Here is a 19,635-nt window from a genome sequence, read left to right as displayed (position 1 = left end):
AGGGTGGTTTCTTCCCCCCTCTTCCTTTTTTGTTGTTGTTAAGTTTGATTTATTACTTAGCATTCTCGCCAGGCTCGATGGATGTTCGGAATATTATAAATAATGTGGATTGAAAAGATCGTGCTGAAATGTTTATTGCATTCTTAGAAAGAGAACAAGGAATGGCGCGGCGAGTGTGGCAGTGGGGAAGGAGGTGGGAAGGCGAATCTTGCTCCTAGGATATTTTAGTGTGTCAATAAAAGACAGTGCTCAGAAGGGAAAGAACTTATATTGCAATCCTGCTATCAAGAATGCAGAAGTGTTCCAGCGGGGGTAAAGAATAGACTTCAAGAATGTAAGGACCATAAGGAACTAATCATTAGACGTTCTTTCTCTCATTTCCTCACTCTCTGCTTGGAGAAGGTCAGTAACGGAGAGGCTGCCTGTGCTTTAAAACTAGCTCCCCAGCACGCTAGCTTTGGGGTACCCCCTTTATGGCAGACAGCTGTGGCTAGCTACGTGTGAATGAGAAAGCACCTCCTTTTTGACTTATTTTGCACCTTTCCCACACTTTTGTTCTTTGGGTGCTTTGGAAATATATTGTCCATGGCTAGGACCCCTGATGCAGGGAAATAAATGTCACACTGGCCCGTTGGCATCCAGCGATCACATTTGGAGCTGAAATCATACCAGCTTCTTCCTGCCACGTGGTCCTCGTCTCTGGCTCTTCTCCTCTTAGGGCCTTTCCTCACTCAGGCTTCTGCGAGCAAGAAGACGGAGTCAGCGCTCCTTAGCAGCCAAGGCCATCTGTGTCAACCTGATACTAAATAGAAAAGTCCAGCAATCTGGCAGAGATAATTCTTTGATTCTCTCTATTCCAAGCAAGAACAGTCTTTTGGCCACACCAGCTGCTGTGGCCCTTGCAGACTTCATCAGAACAGAATGATCTTTGTCAAGAGGAAATGAGGCTGAGGGGGTATGGTGTGGGAGTGGGGGAAATGGTGGCAGCACGTGAGTTGTGTGTGGACACACCCCGGGCCACCCCACGTCACTCCCGGCTGTGCCTCATGGGCGGGCACGGTCACTGCGCAGTGGCCTCCTCTTGGCTGGGGAGCCCTGCCCCGTTATTGGTGTGGTGCCCAGAGAAAGCCACAGTTGTTCCTGTCACGGTGACAGATGATGTTTTATAGTATGGTGGGAAGAACTTCCAGTGAGCATTTGATCCTAACCTCTAAACCAGAGTCCTCAAATGTCAGCACCAGAAGAATCACACAGAGGGCTCATTAAAACACAGGTTCCTGGGTGGGACCCTTAAGTTGCATTTCTGACAAGCTCTTAGGTGATCTGTGCACCTGGTCCCCGCATCATCTGGATGTGAATGGAAGTGCTTTAAGCACAAACGTTTCTATTGTTAGGTAACTTTTGGTAACTTCCTTCTCAGAGATGTCCTCTAATAGAGGGTGATTAAAAGTTACAGGGAAGGAATGAAACGTGAACTGAGGCTATTTGATTCAATATAAAAAGGGTCCCTTCACTGAAAACTCTGAGTCGAAATCATCTCTGCTAGAAAGAAACCCATGAGTATCTGGTGGAATCCCAACATTTCACTAAAATATAACTCTTCATTTATTTGAAAGGTGAGAATAGACTATATGCTAGAATTTTATACTCAGCTCACTAACCACTACTGGGGAATATATTGATTTCGAAGTTGGCAGTGCCCACTGTACTTAGTTTACTTGAACCATTTTATAGTTCTTTAAAACCACTACTCCTTAATTGCCGGTTTTATTCGTAGTTTATACACTTTCATTCATTCATTCATTTAACACATATTTATTGAGCACTTACTATGTGCCAGGTGCTCTTATAGCTGCTAGAGTATCCCCACATTAACTACTGCTGAGTAAGAAAATCATTTGAAATCCATACTGCTGATTCTGAAATTTTTTTTTTTTTTTTTTTTTTGAGACAAGATTTCACTCTGTTGCCTGGGCTAGAGTACTGTGGTGTCATCATAGTTCACTGCAACCTCAGACTCCTGGGCTCGAGCAATCATCCTGCCTCAGCCTCCTGAGTTGCTAGGACTATAGGCATGTGCCTCTACGCCCAGCTAATTTATATATATATATATATTTTTTTTTTTTTTTTTTTTTTTTTTTTGAAATAGGGTCTCGCTTTTGCTCAGGCTGGTCTTAAACTCCTGGCCTTGAGCAATCCTCCTTCCTCAGCCTCCCAAAGTGCTAGGATTACAGGCCATGAGCCAACCATGCCTGGCCCATGCTACTGATAACTTAATATTCCAGGCAGTATTTGACTCTAAACTATGAGCTGCTATTCAGTCAACCAAAAACACACATACCTGTTGTCTGTGTATTATATGACCTTTGTACTAAGCATGAGAGAGGACACAGACATGGAAATACATGGCCTGTCATCTCAAAGAATGAACAGACTAGCAGGGAAGGTGTATGAGGACCCCAATTAATTGTTAGTTTAACCAAATAATACATTAATTTCTATAAATTACGTGTCTAGCATGCTGAAGAAGCATAGGAAAAACAGTCCTAAGACTGCCTTGGGCTTGGGCAGGGAAGGTATCCCTGGGGAAGGGAGTATTTTTGAGCTGAGGCCTAAAGCCAGTGCCGGTGTGCTGGGTGCGGAGAAGCTGGCGGAGGGCCCTGAAGCAGCGTGCACGATTTCTGCCAAGGCACAGAGGTGTGAGAGAGTGTGTAGCATGTTGAGAGTGGGAGGCCAAGGTGGGAAAACTGGATCGTTTCATTGGGAACGTGTCATAATTCTACTTTTTTATTTTGCTTTGAAACGACTTCTGAAATATCTGACAGACCATGTTTAATGTAAGCCAGCAAATATTGCAAAGCCAAATCTGACCTTTTGGATTGTCTATCCTACTTTTTTCCAGAAGAGTGGATAAGCAGAAGGTGATGACATCATTTTAATATTATCCTCAAACACCTTTTATTATTTGCACTAGCAGCACACATTGGAAAGGCAGATATTTTGTGTTCTCTGTGTGGTATGTGATAGACAAATCCCCGGTATAGGCTCCAATATGCTAATGTGTGACCCATGACACTCAGCTGTGGCCATCAATCTGCCTTTTTCTAGGGCTGCATCTTTATGGTCTGTTTGAGCCCCTTGCACTTGAGCACCTAAAGTGCAAGGGAGAGGAAGACTTCTGCCTCAGTTGCCTTATCCTCAGAAGTGATTTAAGCTACACTCCAGGCTGGTTCCCTCACATGGAGCTCTTTCCCAATCTTTCAGCTCTACCACAGTGACTCCTTGGGCCTCAAATACTTCTATTTGTCCTTCTTGCCAATAGCATCCTCCTTGCTCAACAGTTTTTAGGCTAACCATATGTCTAGAATTATTGGCCTGGGACCTTGTCCATTCATTTTCAGCGGTGGCATTCAGTCAGCGGTGGCATTGTTGAATCTGCTCCTGATGTCTGCAGGCCTGTGTCACAGAGCAGCACAGGGGTTGAAGGGCACCAGTTCCCACTCGAAGTTTTCACTTAGGGAGACCAACCATTTGCTGTTACACTGACAGCAAACTCCGAAAGTGGCAGCCTCCCTTTGCAAAAGCCTGATTTTTATAGATCCTCAGATAATCTCTTTGGGGGTGGCGAAAAGCATTTGAGGATAGCACTGAATGGAGGTGACAGCGTTTGAGGGTAGTACTACTGAATGGAGGTGACATAATTGTAGCAGCATCCCTCATGAGGAAGGAGTAGGCTCCTTCACTCCACAGTGTGAATGTGCCTGTATTCGCACCACGTGCTTGGTGTGAGAGCTCTGCAGCCTGGCTGTCCCTGGTGCTCCTGTGCATTTCCTAGATGGAGCCGTAAATCTCGATGCTGCTTTTGGTAAGAGGCCCTTTTCCCATGATCCAGAGTGAAGCATCTTAGAAATCTCTTTTTTGCTCCCACTTCACCAATCTTGGTGCCCACAGAACTCACAACTCCAATGGCTCTCATCCTGCTACTAGTGAAAAGTTAGCAGTTGACCAGTGTGCTGGGGGGAGTGTGCACCCCATCCCTGTTAGTAAGGGTCTCACTGCAACAGTGTCGCTAAATTAGAGTTCCAAGGCCTGGAGAGGAGTGCTGCATCCAGGACAATCTGGGTAGAAGATTCACACCCCCTCTGGTAGAGCAAATGCGAATGCTATTTTATTGAAGTGCTCTTAACTTAGGTATTTTTTATACATATAAGCTTACAGGCTGTTGGAGAATTTTGTGCGGGCATAAATTTCAAAGTCCATTTTCATGATAGAATCTTCGTAGAGTGAGTGGGAGAAGGTTTTCAAGAACAGTCCGGCAGCCATATTTGGTTGCGCCCAGAGCAGTCACGCCCAAGAGCAGGAGGCTGGTGCAGTCGTCCTCAGAGTCCCTCCCTTGCTTCGGGGCTGCAGCGGGGAGGGTGTGGCAGCAGTGAAGACTTAGGGTGGCCACAGATGGGAAGGACCAGAGTGTCTGTGTGCACAGACCGATGATGGTGAATGCCACTGTCGTAGCAAGTACAGTTTCCAGTGGGTAAGAATAGTAGCCAGTCCCAGGTGGTGTGCTTGGCTCTAAGCATTTTAGCTCATTTTGTCTTCATGGCAACCCTGTGAGCCAAGGGTTATTGTTCTCCCGATTTTAGGCTTAGAGGATTGGGTCCCTTACTCAAATGACAGAGCCATGATTTGAGTGCGTTCAGTCTGACTTCTCCCCCCACGGTGCCACTTCAGTTATGTTGTGTGTATGTTATACCATCCAGCTTCCCAAAGAGGGAACCTTGTGTTCACCCATGTGGTCATACTGTCACATACATTTTGCATGGGAAGTGACACACATTGCCGGGAGTTAGTGGGCCGGGGAGCTTAAGACCACTTAATGGTGACCACTTGAAAGCAGGGGTGACCTTCGGAACACAGGAAAGTCAATTTTTCTGCCTCAACGATGGGGACAGGCTTCACAGCCACACTGAATAATTATGACAAATGGTCTGGTTACTTGGGAAAAGACTCAGCTCAAAGTGAAAGGCCCATGTCTGGCCGCTCTCTCGCCAGCCCTTATTTTTCTTTTCTCCCACAGCCGTGAACAGTCATCTTTCTTCTGCCCTCCCCATCGTGGCCCTTGGTTATATATAGTCCATGTCACCTTGGAGGCCAAAGGAATGCTGAGATGAGGTGGGGGCAGATGTGGCCTCCAGGACAACAGAGCGGCTCTCCACCCGAGCACCAGAAGGGGTGCTAGCGCTCCCCACTTTACTGAAATACATTGACATGAATTTTTCCACACTTTTGGTGACATCGCATGTCTGCTATTTCATCCTGCTTCTCCCACCACGACCTGGCCTCCTCTCCGTTTCAGCAACCAGCTGGTGGCCGGCACTCCGCAGCTCTCAGCCAGCACCATGATGAAGTGAAGCGGCCCCTCGTGCAGGCAGCAGCCATCAGTTTAAGAAGCACACTTTCCGTGTGGGCGGAGGACGGGCAGGACGGGCCGTCTGAGGAGGAGCTGCTGGCCGAGCAGCAGCACCCTGCTTCTCGCCTCCGAACAGCCCACGTGCGCCCACAGGCCAGGCAGGTGCCGGCTTGCTGACTGGGGTACCCTGTCCTGGAAAGTGCTGGAGCCCATTGACAAGTTCTTCCTCTCCAACTCTCCTTTTTCTACACTCCATAATAAGTCCCCTTTCTGTTTCCAGTTGTCATTACATCACCCTTCATTCCAACAAACTTTGGTAATGTGTTATTTCTAAGCTTACATATTATTAACATTTCAGGATGGCAGTTTCCTGATGCCATGGAGGAAGGCACCCTCGTCTTACCCACAATATGTTTCCAAATCCCGATGCAGGTTGGCTGCTTTCGGAAAGTATTAGCACTGCCCCCCCCCATTCCTCTAGACCCCGAGGGAAAGGGGATAGATGCCTTTGAGATGCCACCTACGGTATACGGTGAGATGAGAGACGCTGGACTTTTCTTTGTAGCACTTACCACCTTCTGGTACACTACGTCATTTACTAATTTTGGTTTTTGTCTTCACACACTGCGCACACCCCACCCCCACCCCCAAACAGACACACACCAGAGCACTCATTCGGTGAGGACAGAGACTTTTGTCTGTCCTGGTCATTGCCGTATCCCCAGCGTCAAGCACAGTGCCAGTAGGTGCTCAGCCAATCTCTGTTAAATCAAAAGCCACCACCGAGACGCAGAATACAGAGGTCGCCTGTATTATTTTTGCTGTCCACACCACATCAGGAGTGGGGACCTTCTGTTTTATTTGTCGAGTGAACATTTATGGAGCGGCTCAGTGTGTAAGGTATATAATGTATACCAAGTGTGCACAAAGTGCTTAGCACCAGTAATGGTGATGCACACGGCTCTCATTAGAAGCACTTTGGCGGCCAGTGTGCTCACCTGGGCCAGGGGCCGCTGGGCCCATATGTGGTGTGCCCCAGGAAAGGAGGGATCTCCAGTGGGGGGCTCTAAGTGACTTATTTGCCCTCTCCAATGTGTTCTTGTTAGCTGTGTTGCCAGAAGGTGAGCTCTCCTAATCTTTGCTCCAAATACCTCTTGCCCCAGAACTAGAGCCCATCCCTTCTTCACTTTGACTCTTCAAGACAACGTGTACAGCACTAATCAGCGAGTGCTTGTAGAAGAATAGGGTATGTGATTGTGAAAGAGGAGAGTTTGGTATCTGGGAAAGCCTCTTAATGATGACAGCTATTTCTGTTGGGACCTCAGGCCCATTCAGAGTGAGGAAATGCAACACAAGACCCTTCGGGAGCAACGCCTTTGAGCTGTCTTTTCAAGACTAAACTAGCAAGGCAAACTCACGCTCACATTGCTTGTATATTTTCCCAAATAACTAGAGACTAATAGTTATTTTTGCTGGTGATCTCGCTACTAAAAGATCTTGGTTGCAAGTAAGAGGAAATGACTTTGGATCATTTAGGTTAAAAAACATGTAATTTATTTGAGTGATGTTGGGTTACTTGCGGGAATCGAAGCGATCATTGAGCCGATGAAGTCTAGGGAAGAAGCAGAACAAAGGCAAGGCCCGGGACCTTCGGGCTGGGTTTGTGGCCCACCCCTCTAGAGCGTTGCCATTGCTGGACTCAGCCCCAGCTGTGCTCTGTGCAAAATCCACAATTCCTAGAGAAGAGGACCTGCTTGGCCTCACGTGGGCTCTGTCACCTCAGCTGTGTCTGTGCGGGCAGGGTCAAGTCGAAAAGACGTGGCTACTGGGCCACCCCAGGAATATGTTGTTTTGGGGTTTGGGACTTAGTGGCTCAGTTCAGATCTACCCAGAAGCCTTTTGCATCTTGGTCAAATGCTTTGCTTTTAACAAACCAAATGGATAAGCATCTGACGCATGGACAGGGCATTATCTTGACAGCTGTGTGTCTGCCTTGCCTTTTTCCACCTGAGTTAGAACTTTGCAGCAGTGCCCTGTGTCCCCTTGCCAGGTGTCCCTAATTGGTGCCAGGTGATGTATCCCGGACCAAACAGGACCCATGAAGGGGTTTGTAACGGTGAATCTATAGCCTGACTGGAACATCCAGAAATCTTTTGACAGTCCAGAGGGAATTGTCAAAACAAGATATCCGTAACAGAGTTCCTGACTGTCTTCTCAACAACACTTGAATTTCTGCCAGACTCCAGACAGATTCGCACTCCCAGGGGTAACACGCGGCACAGTGAGGGGATGTTTCTTAGCAAATATTGATGCACCAGAGAATCAACATTAAATTATTGACTTGACAACTCATAATATGCTGCTTTGGATTGTTGATGTGAAGGATTGCCTGTTTACGACTGAATTCTGCTGTTGACTTGTGGCGATTGCTGAGCTGAACTTATTTCAGGGAAGGGAAATGAATAACGCTTTACGAACACGGATGGGGCCTAGAAACTATTCAGCACTTTCTGTACAGGAAGCGACAATAATGGCGAGTTTTTACATACTCCCTCTAAGGAATGGTTATCATCTGCAGTTTTATGTTTATTTTGGGGGGTAGGCAGGGATGGGGTTGACTGTCTGCCTCTCTCATGAGACCGGCAGACCCAGAAAGAGTCAAATGTGCATCTTCACACCCGTTGGAGCTGGAGCTGGCTCAGTGGGCACTCACCAGATGTCCATGGAGTTCGGTTCTGGTGTGGGGGACTCTCTTGGGCAGATTCTATCCAGGGTGTCGCTCTCCGTTCAGCATCGGGACAGCTCAGCCGACAAGTCTGACCTCATGGGCCCTGGCCGGTGACATGAGTTCTCACATGGGGTCTCCATGACCGACTGTCGGCCTCACTGTGGCCTCGTGGCTGTGACTGCTGCTCCACAGCCACCTGACGCCCAGCCAGGTGATTGTGCCCAAGGTCCCAGCCCCCAGACCCTGGAACCCACCTGCCTTTCACTCGGCTGCCGTCCAGCTCCCCTGCCCTGTCTCTCGTGGTCTTCACTCCCTTTAATTTCCTGTTTCTAGGCCAGTGCTTTCTTCCCTCATTTCAACCCCCCCCCTTCCAGGTCACTCTCCCCCGATTCCTGCTTCCTGCTGAGCACGCTCCTGCTCTCTGGCCCCCAGATGTGTCTCTCTGCACCACTCGTTCCCACAGTCGCTGCCTCCTCTGTGGAGTTGATTCCTTTCACGGTTCTGTTTCCACCGAGCGTCACCTCCTGTCAGCATGGCGTGGCGACGGGCGCCAGCTCGGGGACCCGGAGGTGAATTCTCTCCAGATGGTGGCTTGGCCCTCGGGAGTGGGGGGCAGAGTCACCGGGGGAGGAAGGAGCCTCTGTCTTCTGGCGGTGCCTCTGCACCAGTCCAGCCAGACACACTCGGTGGCACCGGCCTGGCCTCTCTGGAGAGTCACCTCAGAAAAGACCACAGTTCTTACCTTCAGGAAGCTGGCACTTCTCCGAAGAATGCAGCCAACGTTTAGTCAGCCCCGGCCTCCTGCCAGGCCCTAGGCTGCTACGGAATGTCACGGAACCCTCCCACAGCCTTGGGAAATGTGTGTGCTGTCCCTGGTGACCCCCGAGGAAGCCGGGATGCAGGGGTGTTGGGGAGCTCGCCCACAGGGGCCAGAAAGGAGTCAGGCTCAGACTGCGAGTCCCCCTTCCTCCCGATAGCCTGTGCTCTGGACCGTCATCTTGTCAAAGCCAGAGACCGTTCACTGCATTCCGTCAGCCTGACACAAAACTGAGATAAAATTAAGACTGTTTGGTGGCCAGTTTTTTGCCTTGTCATGTATTCCTTTGAGGAGTCACACTGTGTCAACTTGTGTGTCACCATCTGTGGTTTGCTGCCTCCATCCCACAGGACTTATGTGGCCTCCTGGGTTGCCTCCTCCCATCCTGAGCTCCCTGCTACCCAAGTGAGGCCGAGCCCCGTGACGCTCCCTCCTGGGGAGCGTGGCCGTCTGCCCAGAGCCAGTCCTGCTGCCGGCGGCCGCCTGCGGAGGGCTCTCTGCAGGGAGTGCGGAGCGGCTCAGCCGCAGGAGTCTGGGCTCTTCTCTTCACCCAGCTTTTCCTCTGAGTCCCGTTTTCTTACCATAAATTAGGGGAAATCCTTGCCCTCCTAGTCTCATTGCCTTACGGTGAGAATAATATGGGATTTGAATACTGGAAAACTTTCTGGCTGAGTGCAGTGGCTCATATCTGTCATCCCAGAGCTTTGGGAGGTTGAGGAGGGAGGATCGCTTGAGCCCAGGAGTTCAAAACCAGACTGGGCAACATAACGAGATCCTGCCATCTCTATAAAAAAATTACAAAATTAGCTGGGCTTCGTAGCACATGCCCATAGTCCTTGGTACTTGGAAGGCTGAGGCAGGAGGGTCACTTGAGCCCAGGAGTTCAAGGCTGCAGTGACCTATGATTGTGCCACTGCACTCCAGCCTGGGTGACAGAGTGAGACCCTGTCTCAAAAACAAAACAAAACAAAACAACAACAAAAAACCCAACAAAACAACTCGGCAAACAATTTGTGTATAACAGTACTCCTCTTATTTTGGACTCCTATTCTTGTTACACTATTACCATTTTCATTGTCGCCATCACTGTCACCACTACTGTAGCATGGCAGACCACCCGGCCCCCGCAGCCCCGGATTCCCCCACCCCTTCTCCCTCGCAGCCGGATGTGTGACAGTGCCGGGTGCCCCTTTTGGTTTGCTTTAACCTCCTCCTCTGGCCTGTGACCCCATCCCCAGCGCATGCCCCTGCCCTGACCCTCACTTCCGCACAGGCCTTTCCATCTGGGTCTTTCACAGCTTCGCTCACCTGGCGTCCACTCGGCTACACCCCTCGCCTGTTGGCTGCAGCCGGCGCGGCTGCCCTTCCTGCCGCTAATAACTGGAACGGATGCTGCAGATATTCCGCTCTGAACTTCCAACCCTTCCTGGACGCCCGTCATCGCCGCCCGGCCGCGGCCAGAATTGCTCTCTCTGTTGCTACACTAAATGCCACCCAGGTGTTCCTCTGTTTTTGCTCCTCTTCCTTCTCTTTTGGAGCAAATGACATTTTATTTCTGTTGTTAAATGGAGAGACTGGCTCTGGGGCAGGACATTGAGGGAGCACCTGCCGTCACAAGGCACCCTTCTCAGGCCATGGCTACACAGGGAGTGAGGATTATTGTCAGCAGAGCTGCCATTTATTGAGTGTCAGTTATGTTCTAGAAGTTTTATGTGCTTTATCTCACTGAATCCCCTCAACAAGCCTCATGAAGGCAGTATGTTTCAGTCTTGTTTTATAGGTGGTGGAACCAAGCTCCAGAGAGTTAGGAAACCGTCCCCAAGTGTCATGGCTAGTCAGTGGCAGATCTGATTTCCCTGGCTGTAAAGCCGATGCCCCTCCCACCACGTCAGACTGATCCCTGTTTTTGGAGATGCAGTGGCCTAAGGAAAGAAATGTTATCAAATGATTTAAGAACTTAAAGGTGGATGACAGTCATTGAAGACCTTGCTGTAAACGCTTCCCGGCCCCTGGGAGGCAGGATCTCTGTGGGCTGAGCAGTCGTCATGGGGAAGTGGAGTCTGAGCCGAGCCCTGGGGTGGGCCGGGGCTCCACGCAGAGGGGACTGGGCAGAGAATGTAAGGTCTGTTGGGGACACAGAGGCAACCCCTGGCACTGCAGAGGGATGTTGATCCATGAACAGAAAAAGGAAAGCTTCAGGGATGGGTTGGATGCCAGGCTAAGAAAACTGAGAAACTGGAGAAGACTTTTGCCAGTGTTTTAAGGAAGGCGTTATTGGAACTGTGGGGTGGTGAGATAGATTCAAGAGGGGTGAGGTCAGAGGCAGGGAGGTTTCCCCCAGCCCGGCTGAGCGGCCTGGCCAGTGGCAGGAAGGCTGTAGTGTCCGCAGCTGGTGGCCCCAGCGGAGCACACGCAGCCCCGGAGTGGGCAGGTCTAGGCAGGGACCGCCAGGGCAGCTGCCATTCTCCAGTCGTCGAATCTGAAAGTCAGAATGTAAATCCGTTCACCTTCTCTGCGCAGTGTCTACTCTTTTCTTAGCTTATTTGCCCAGTCATGGGATTAAAGGGAACATTTACATGAACTTTTGAAAACAAATATTCCAGTTTTGTCTCTTCTCCTGCTCGTTCCCCACCTCCGCTCAGGAGTCTGCTGCTAAAAATCTGTTTGATCAGCGAGAACCACCTGGTTAATACATAAGCAAATGTCACCTATTGACGGGCACAACTGAAAAAACAAAACCCAAAACAGCCAGCTACGGGAGTCACTCAGAAGTGTCTTCCGTTCATCTTTCAAGGTTATTAGCTGCATGGGGTTGCCTGTTGGCCCTGTGAAATATGAAATGCAAGGCAGACTATAAGAATATGCATTTGAGTTCAAGATAACCCACCCTAGTGGCAGGCCAGGATGGCTTTCTTCATGGCAAAACCAGATAAAAAGACTTCCAGATGAAATCGCCCTTCAGCCCTCCCTGCCTCCCCCCTCCTCGCCCATCGGGCTCACCTCCCACAGTCCCCTACAGCTACTGGGCACGTCTGTGCAGAGATCTCTCCCCCTCCCCCCCACGCAAAGCCAGACTCCGCGTTGCATGTCCCCTCCACGTCAGTCAGCGCTCGGTGCCGTTACCTACACCCCACGGTGGCAGAGGTGTTGGCAGCACAGGCCCCGCTGTCATTTGCCGGTTTCCAGCGTTCCACTGGAAAAAAGTATGGACCATTCCTCCAGATGAACAATCTTCAGAAAACACAGCCCTGTTCCTGAGAGACCGTGTTTAATATCCTTTCCCAGTTTGAAAAAAAGGAGTTTGTTTTCTTACGTCTTTTTTTAATTGCCATGAGCTGGACTTGTAAATATTGTAAGTGGTTGAGTAATACTCATCTGGTAAACTGACCAAAGGAAATGGACGTTTTTTTCCACCCTTGTAACTCTGGCATCCCGGGCCTGCCCCTGAAAGGGGCTCTTGAGCCCTGGGAGGGGGGATCTGCCTCGCCAGGTGCTGGCAGGGCCGGGGCAGGAGCTGAGTGAGGCGCGGAGGGGATGACCCTGCAGTCAGGATTGTCGCCAGGTGTCCCGTGCTGGGGTCGGGGCAGAGAGCATCCATTGTTTGAGAAGTTGGCAGGTTCCCAGAAGTTCAACTGTCTTTCCTCGTTCTGAAATGTCAAACATTTCCTTCGCTGGGGGATGGATGACTAGACCCCCTGGGGTTTAAGCACTAATTCTGAGGCGAAAGAAGTTCTCTCTTTCACACGTGACTGAATAAGATTCACGTTCCTCCCACATCCTTGAGACGGACGCACGTCCCTGCGTCAGAGGTGTGGGATGGAGGCTCTTCCTACCCTCTGTCTTCAGGAAACCTCAGGCTTTCTGTGGTTATGTGCAGTGGTGTTCTCTCTAAATGGGGCCTTTTGCTGATACTCACTGAAATAGTTGTACATGAAATATGTCTGGGATTTGCTTCGACACAATGCACTGGAGACAGGGCGCAGGTGAGGGTGACAGAAAACCAGACTGGCCAGGAACCGATCCTTGTTAAAGCTGAGTGATGGCTCCGTCGCAGCTCAGTGTGCTCTGCTGTCTGCTTTTGTGTGTGTTTAACATTTTCCACCATAAAACATTAAGGAAGGGAAGGAGGGAGGGAGAGAAAGGGGATTAAAAAAGAACAAACTCTTTTTCCCGGTTTTTTAGCCTCCCAAGGAGTCTGGGCCTCCCTCCCCAATCAACCCCACACTCTGTCGTGAGTCTAGACAGGCTCTGGGGGTGCAGGGAGGGGTTAAGTACATGGGCTGCGGGGTCTGCCCCACTTGAATCCCAACTCTAGCTCCTCCTCTTACCGGCTGTAGGCATTGGGTAGGAGAGAGAACCTTCTGGAACCTCACTTCCTTAACGCATAGAGCAGAGATGAGGATTAAGCAAGGCAGTGTACCCACAGCATTCCTACAAAACCTGGAGTGCGTGAATATCCTGTGTACAGTGTCCTTAGCTTTCCCTGGCTTTAAAAAGGTCCTTGGTCACTCTCTCTGAAACATCCTTCCGAGGAGAGAGACTCCATTCCGAAAGGTGCCAGAGCTGTGATCACATTGCAAGAAAGCCGCACTGCTTACAGAGACAGGCTGCAGCGATAAGGCAGACAGACACCTCCACTTTGGCCAAAAGAACCCAAAAGGCCGCAGTGGACTTTTGCTTATCACTGTCACCCACCAACTTAAAACGACCTCCTCAGTTGACCCGTGGTACACACCCGTTTACTTAAGCCTGTTGAAAATCTCCTCCGAGAGGACTGCTGTTTGCTATGAAAGGGTTAAAATGTAAAAGCCTTATTTGTCATTGCTCTTAAAGTCCTCATTTTCATCTCTGGACAAGAACCCAATTTATCACGTCTTATTAGCTCACCGCCTAAGGTGTCAGCCGCCGAAGTGCATTTTTATTTTTCATAGGTGCTGTGTACGCTGTCATGCCTTTACTGTGGCACAGTTTGTCTAATTCACAGCTTCTGTGATAGAAAAATTAGCAGCTTGAAAAAGAATGGCTGTATTAATAATAGTTCCAAAGGCCCACCCACTATTCTGCTAAAACTGTGCTATTACAGGTCTCTGCCACCCGGGAGCTTTTCTCTGTCTTCTTGGTATCTCTGCAGTTATCTGTTGGTAGATACCATTTTTTGAATTTTCTCATTAATTGGCCTCCTTGACATATTTTCTCAGCCCTCCCTCCCTGTTGACCACTCCTTCTATGTCTATTGTTTCTTCTTGTCCCTTCCAGAAATTCGGTGCACTTACTCATTTACTCTAAATATGTACCTCATGCCTCGTTTGTGTCCCAGGCTCTGTCCCAGGTCCTGGGGACGTGGCAGTGAACAAGAAGGCACAGTCCCTGCTGTGGACGCTCACATGCGGGGAGGAGACAGGCAACACCTGAGACCTAACTGATGAGTTAGTGAGGGTTACCGTGGGGACAGAGGGGCAAAGAGCACACAGCTAACTGGAGGGCACAAAATCGTTCCTTAAGGAAGTGACCCTGATGCTGAGTTTGGGAAGATTAAGTAGACAAAGAGAGGGGTGCTCTCGGGCAGAAAGGAGCGCCTGTATGTGCAGGCCGGGTGGCAGGAGGAGTGTGGCATATTGGACGCACGGAAGCAGCCCAGGATGGCTGGAGCACGGGGCACAGAGCATGGCTGCAGGGCCTCCTGTGCCCCCGGGTTTGGATCTCAGTTTAAGCCACCAGACCATTTTAAGCCAGGAGGTGACTGGTCTGCTTTACATTCTAGAAAGCTTCCTCCAGCTCTGCTGTGGCGAATGCACTGAGGAAAGCGAGAGGCCAGGCAGCCCCTCACTGTAGGGTTCCAAGTCAGGGATGGTGGGGACTGCTGAGGCCGTGAGGCCTCTTCCCTGGGATTTCAAGCTAGATGTATAGCAGCTAAAACCAGATGTGTTTGGTTTCTTTGGGGGGAGGGGTGGAGAAGACGGCATCTCTCTCTGTCACCCAGGCTAGCGTGCAGCGGCCTGATCGTAGCTCACTGCAGCCTTGAACTTCTGGGCTCAAGAAATCCTCCTGGCCCAGCCTCCTGAGTAGCTGGGACTATAGGAGCACACCACTATGCCCGGCTAATTTAAACAAAAATTTTATACAGATGAGGTCTGTACAAAAAAGCTATATTGCCCAGGCTGGTCTTGAACTCTTGGCCTCAAGCGATCCTCCCACCGATCCTCCTACCTTGGCCTCCCAGACTGCTGGGACCACAGGTGTGAACCACTGCACCTGGCCAATTGTTGTTCTTGATTTCTTTGTTCTCCTCACTTATTCCACTCTTCTCATAATCACCCTGTTCTGAAAATTCAGGATCACTTGTATTGGCCTCTACTCTTCTTGATCGAAAAGCCCTGGCTGCACATGGAGATGCTCAGCCTCAGGTGCTCTCGAAACTGTGATCCTGCCTGAGCCTCAGGAGCAATACCTGCTCCTAAAACACCCCTCCTCATCCCCCTAGTGCCTCAAAAACTCAGCGTCTCCCCCTCGTGTTAGGGGAGCCCAGGGGCTGGAGTGCCAATGATCGCCCCACACTCCGCCCAGTCTGTGTCCGCCTCCTCCACTCCCATCATCTGATGCTGCACAGTAGAAACCTTTCATGGGGCCAGGAACAAGTTTTCAACCAAACACCACACGTGTAGCAGAACAACCAAGAAGTAGGGGGACTTCTGCCTGAGTGGAGCTTTTGGTCAACCTGAAGATGTTTTTGCAGGCAGAAATAAATGAAATGCAAATGTGTTCTACTGGTTCTGGCAACAAAATGGACTAAGATAATCTTCTCTCTCTCCCTCTCTCTCTCTCTGTCTCTCTCTCTCACACACACACATACACACACACAACAAGATGGACTAAGATAATCTCTCTCTCTCCCTCTCTCTCTCCCTCTCTCCCTCTCTCTCTCCCCCCCCCCCCCCCTCTCTCTCTCTCTCTCTCTCTCTCTCTCTCTCTCTCTCTCTCTCTCTCTCTCTCTCTCGCAACAAGATGGACTAAGATAATATTCTCTTTCTCACACACACCCCCCTTCTCACTGCAAGCATCCTGAAATACTAGGTAAAACCCTCACATAGTAATGCATAGCTGGATTTACAAGGAAGAAAGGAAATCCCCAGATGAAAGAAATGAAGAGAGAATCGAAAACCAGAACCTAAGTGAACCAACTCATCCTGCAGCTGGGTCGTTATCAGTCATTGTGATGTAGAGCAGGAGCCGGCCAACCACTGCAAAAGGCCAGTTGACAAATGGCTTATCCTGTGCAGACCACGGACAGTGTGTCACATCTCATTCTTTTACTTTTTTGACAACTGTCAAGAAATATACAAACCATTCCTAGCTCACATGTTGTACAAAAACAGACCCAGCCAGATCTGGCCCAGTTGGCAGACTCCTGAGGGTAGAGGCTTAGGTTTCTATCCACCCAAAGACGGGAGAACAAAAATGTTAGGTCCCTGGGAGTAGGGACTCTTAAAAATTTGGATTGTCAGAGAAAGGCTATATTAGAAAAAAGTCATCCACTCTCACAGTGACATGACAAAGAAGCTTGCCATATATTTTTAAGTACTTTCTCAATATTCAAAACCAGGGGCATGCTGGTGCTTACCCGAGTTGGGTTCAGAATTTACACTACTTGATCTACGTTGCACCCTGAGGGTCTGTGGATAGAATTCAGCAAGTCTGCAATTGGATGGAAATGCACATTGTGTTCACTTTCACTGGTCTGATTGAGACTTGGAGTATTCTTTGCTTGCAAACGTAGGCAGCAAACCACAGTAGTGTGGTGACAGTAGTGACTTTGTCACCAGTAGAAATCAGGTATTTTCACATCAAAATATAAGTGCATGCACTATCTTAGAATTGGAAAAAAATATATGTTTTGATAAGCATGTTTTAGTATCATTGGAAATTTAAAAACACTTCTCGGTAATTATTGGGCCAAAGAAGAAATCAGTGGTGAGAATTTTTAAATATTTAGAATTTAGAAACTTACAATAAAATGACTCCATAACAAAACATGTAGACATATAGGCACAAGATTTAGAAGGAAGATGGGAAATGGCTAACTTTCAACTCAAGAAGTTAGAGAAAGAACAACAAAGTGAATCCAGAGAAGGCCTAGGAGTAAGATTAATAAAAATAAAAACAGAAATTAACAAAATAGAAAATGAAGAAACGAGAGATCGACAGAGCCCAAACTTGTTCTTGTAAACTGTGACTAGGAGGGCACGCCCTCGTGGCAAGGGCGGCCGGGAGAGCCGGGAGAGGCGGCGGAAATGGACAGCAGCACGTGCTAAGAGACTCGGAATTACAACATAGTGTAGAACACAGTGAATTAGAATTCATAGTGAATTAGAATTCTAGAATTAGAATTAGAACATGGTGAAGTCTTGTGCCAGTAATTCTGAATACTCAGAAGAGACACGCAATTTCCCAGAAAAATATAATTTAATGAAGCCAACTCAAGAACAAGGAAAAGCAGAGCTCCGGACGTGGGAAACTGCCCCATCCCGGCATTGCGTGAGCATTTAAGAAACGTTGAGCAGCCATTTAGTCATCGATTCAACCAGCTACACAGTGTGTCCACCCGGGGCACTGCTGTGGGTCTGGGACACAGCGGTGACAATCCAGACCCCACACTCTACGTCAGTGCTTCCAGTGCAACGTTCCGCGACGATGGGAATGTTCTTTACTGCCTTTGTCCAGTGTGGTGGCCACGGGCCATGTGTGTTTACTGAGCACTTGAGATATGGTTAGAGCAACTGAATTTTTAACATTACTTCATTTCAATTTCAGCAGGTGGATGTCGCGCGTGGTTACCTAGAGTATTGTAGCTCGAGTGCCCCTGTGGGAGGGGGAGGAGTGGGGCCGTCTGGGTCCTGGGGCAGCCGTAGGTGTGCGGTGAGCAGTCCCAGGGGCCAAACAGCCATGTGCCCCCGTGCGCTTGGCTCACCCTGTTACTTTATAAAGCATCTTCACGTTCTTTTTCTCATCTGCTCCTGGCTTCCCTCCTGGGGCCTCAGTAGCTCAAGGACTCTTCAGTAAGCAAACTTTTCCCCAGGGCTTACTTTGTAGTAGCCGTGCCCTGCCTCTGTCGTGCTGCACCTTGTCCCCTCCAGTACCTGGCACATGCCAAGCGCTCGTTGGTAAATACCGGGCAAGACAATGTGGAAGACAGTGAGTTCATGGAGTGAAGGCTCTGTTCTCTTGGGTCCAGGTTCCACTTCATCAGCATCATGTGAATGAATGGGCCAGCTCATGCCTGTAATCCCAGCATGTTGGGAGGCTAAAGCAGGAGGATAGCGTGAAGCCAGGAGTTTAAGACCAGCCTGGGCAACATAGCAAGACCCTATCTCTACAAAAACATAAAAATAAAATAATTAGCCAGGCATGGTGGCTCACACCTGTAGTCCCAGCTACTTGGGAAGCTGAGGCAGGAGGATGTTTGAGTGCAAGAGTTCGATACTATAGCGAGCTGTGATCCCACCAATGTACTCCAGCCTGGGTGACAGAGTGAGACCATCTCTTTAAAAAGAAAAAAAAATTTTTTAAAGTACAAAACTGAACTGTCCCACAAATAGGGGTCATATTAAGCATACATATATTATATATATATATATTTTATATATGGGAAAATAGTCCCAGGGGTCAGGGGGTTTTTACAGATGGGTGACCCAAGTGTCTTAGACTCAAAGAAACAAGGTGAAGCCATGCGCATAGTGGAGAAAAATGGATTCTAGAATTAAGCTCTTAAGCTGTTTGCTTTATTGGTGCTCTATCAATGTGTAATTCAGTTGGGTATCCAGGGTGGGCCGTCGCCAGCAGCTTCCCCCGCCCCATGGTCCAAGCTGACGCAGGCGCTAGAGCCAGCGCCATAGCATGCACCCCCCCGCCCCCCGCCCTCCGCCGGTCCCCCTCTTGCGGTCAGGAGCCTGGGCACAGCACTCGGGCGTGAGGGCTATTTCCAGTTTCCCAGAGCCCTTGCCCTCTGCAGCCCAGCCTACAGAGCCAGAGTTGTGCTGCAGGCCCAGGCCGCTGACTGACCCCCCACCCCGGAGCACGGCCGCAGGCGCAGAGGGGGCGGGCGTGGCGCTGTCCTCTGCAGATGCTCCTTGGGGCAGGTGACGCCTTTCTGGCAGGAATCACTAAAAGAGGTATCTTCTGCTCTGTTTTTCAGGGATGATCATGGTGATTTTATTGCTGCTCGTGGCTATCGTGGTTGTTGCGGTCTGGCCAACCAACTGATGGCAATAAGGAGACCACCAGCTGTGACACCTGCCAATGGCGGACAGAAGCCCAGCACCCTTTTGGTAGCAAATCCTGCTCTCAATAAATTCCCCCAAAGCTGTGAACTCTTGCCGTGCATTGCGTCAGCGAAGGCACATGGCTCAGCACCTAGGGCACTGGGCCCAGCACCTAGGGCACTGGGCCCAGCGTGGCCCTTTTGGTTTCAGCCTTGGTCATTTGGTGCTAGCCAGAGGTCCCTCAGGTGGTCACTGCCCCGTGGCTGCCGATGGATTCCGGCCACCCTGCGGCGTGAGGCCATCCTGGGGGATGCTGGATTAATAAGCAGTCTGAAACCTCACTGTCTGGTCTTTTTGGGGAAGCCGCGTGTCTGTGTAGGAAATGAGCGTACAGTCACGGCCATGTGTGACCCGGTGGTAGGGGGTG

At 49.7% G+C, this 19,635-nt stretch overlaps 1 protein-coding gene across 3 annotated transcripts in view; it reads left to right on the top strand.

The window, feature by feature from the left end:
• The window catches only part of STX8 (syntaxin 8), a 467,623-nt gene extending 448,307 nt beyond the window's left edge, over positions 1–19,316 (top strand). For 2 of the 3 annotated variants that reach the window (XM_075994176.1, XM_012761217.2), the window contains exon 9: positions 19,142–19,316. In XM_075994176.1, the coding sequence (XP_075850291.1) occupies positions 19,142–19,209 (68 nt within the window). In that variant the 3' untranslated portion in view covers positions 19,210–19,316. Of the gene's footprint in view, positions 1–5,074; positions 5,719–19,141 lie in introns of those variants that run through there. The other variant, XM_012761218.3, reaches the window with a different exon arrangement.
• Positions 19,317–19,635: the final 319 nt, after the last annotated feature.

Source organism: Microcebus murinus, chromosome 18 (assembly GCF_040939455.1).
Source record: "Microcebus murinus isolate Inina chromosome 18, M.murinus_Inina_mat1.0, whole genome shotgun sequence".
Classification (NCBI taxonomy): Eukaryota; Metazoa; Chordata; class Mammalia; order Primates; family Cheirogaleidae; genus Microcebus; species Microcebus murinus.
This window is presented reverse-complemented; position numbering and strand designations above follow the sequence as displayed.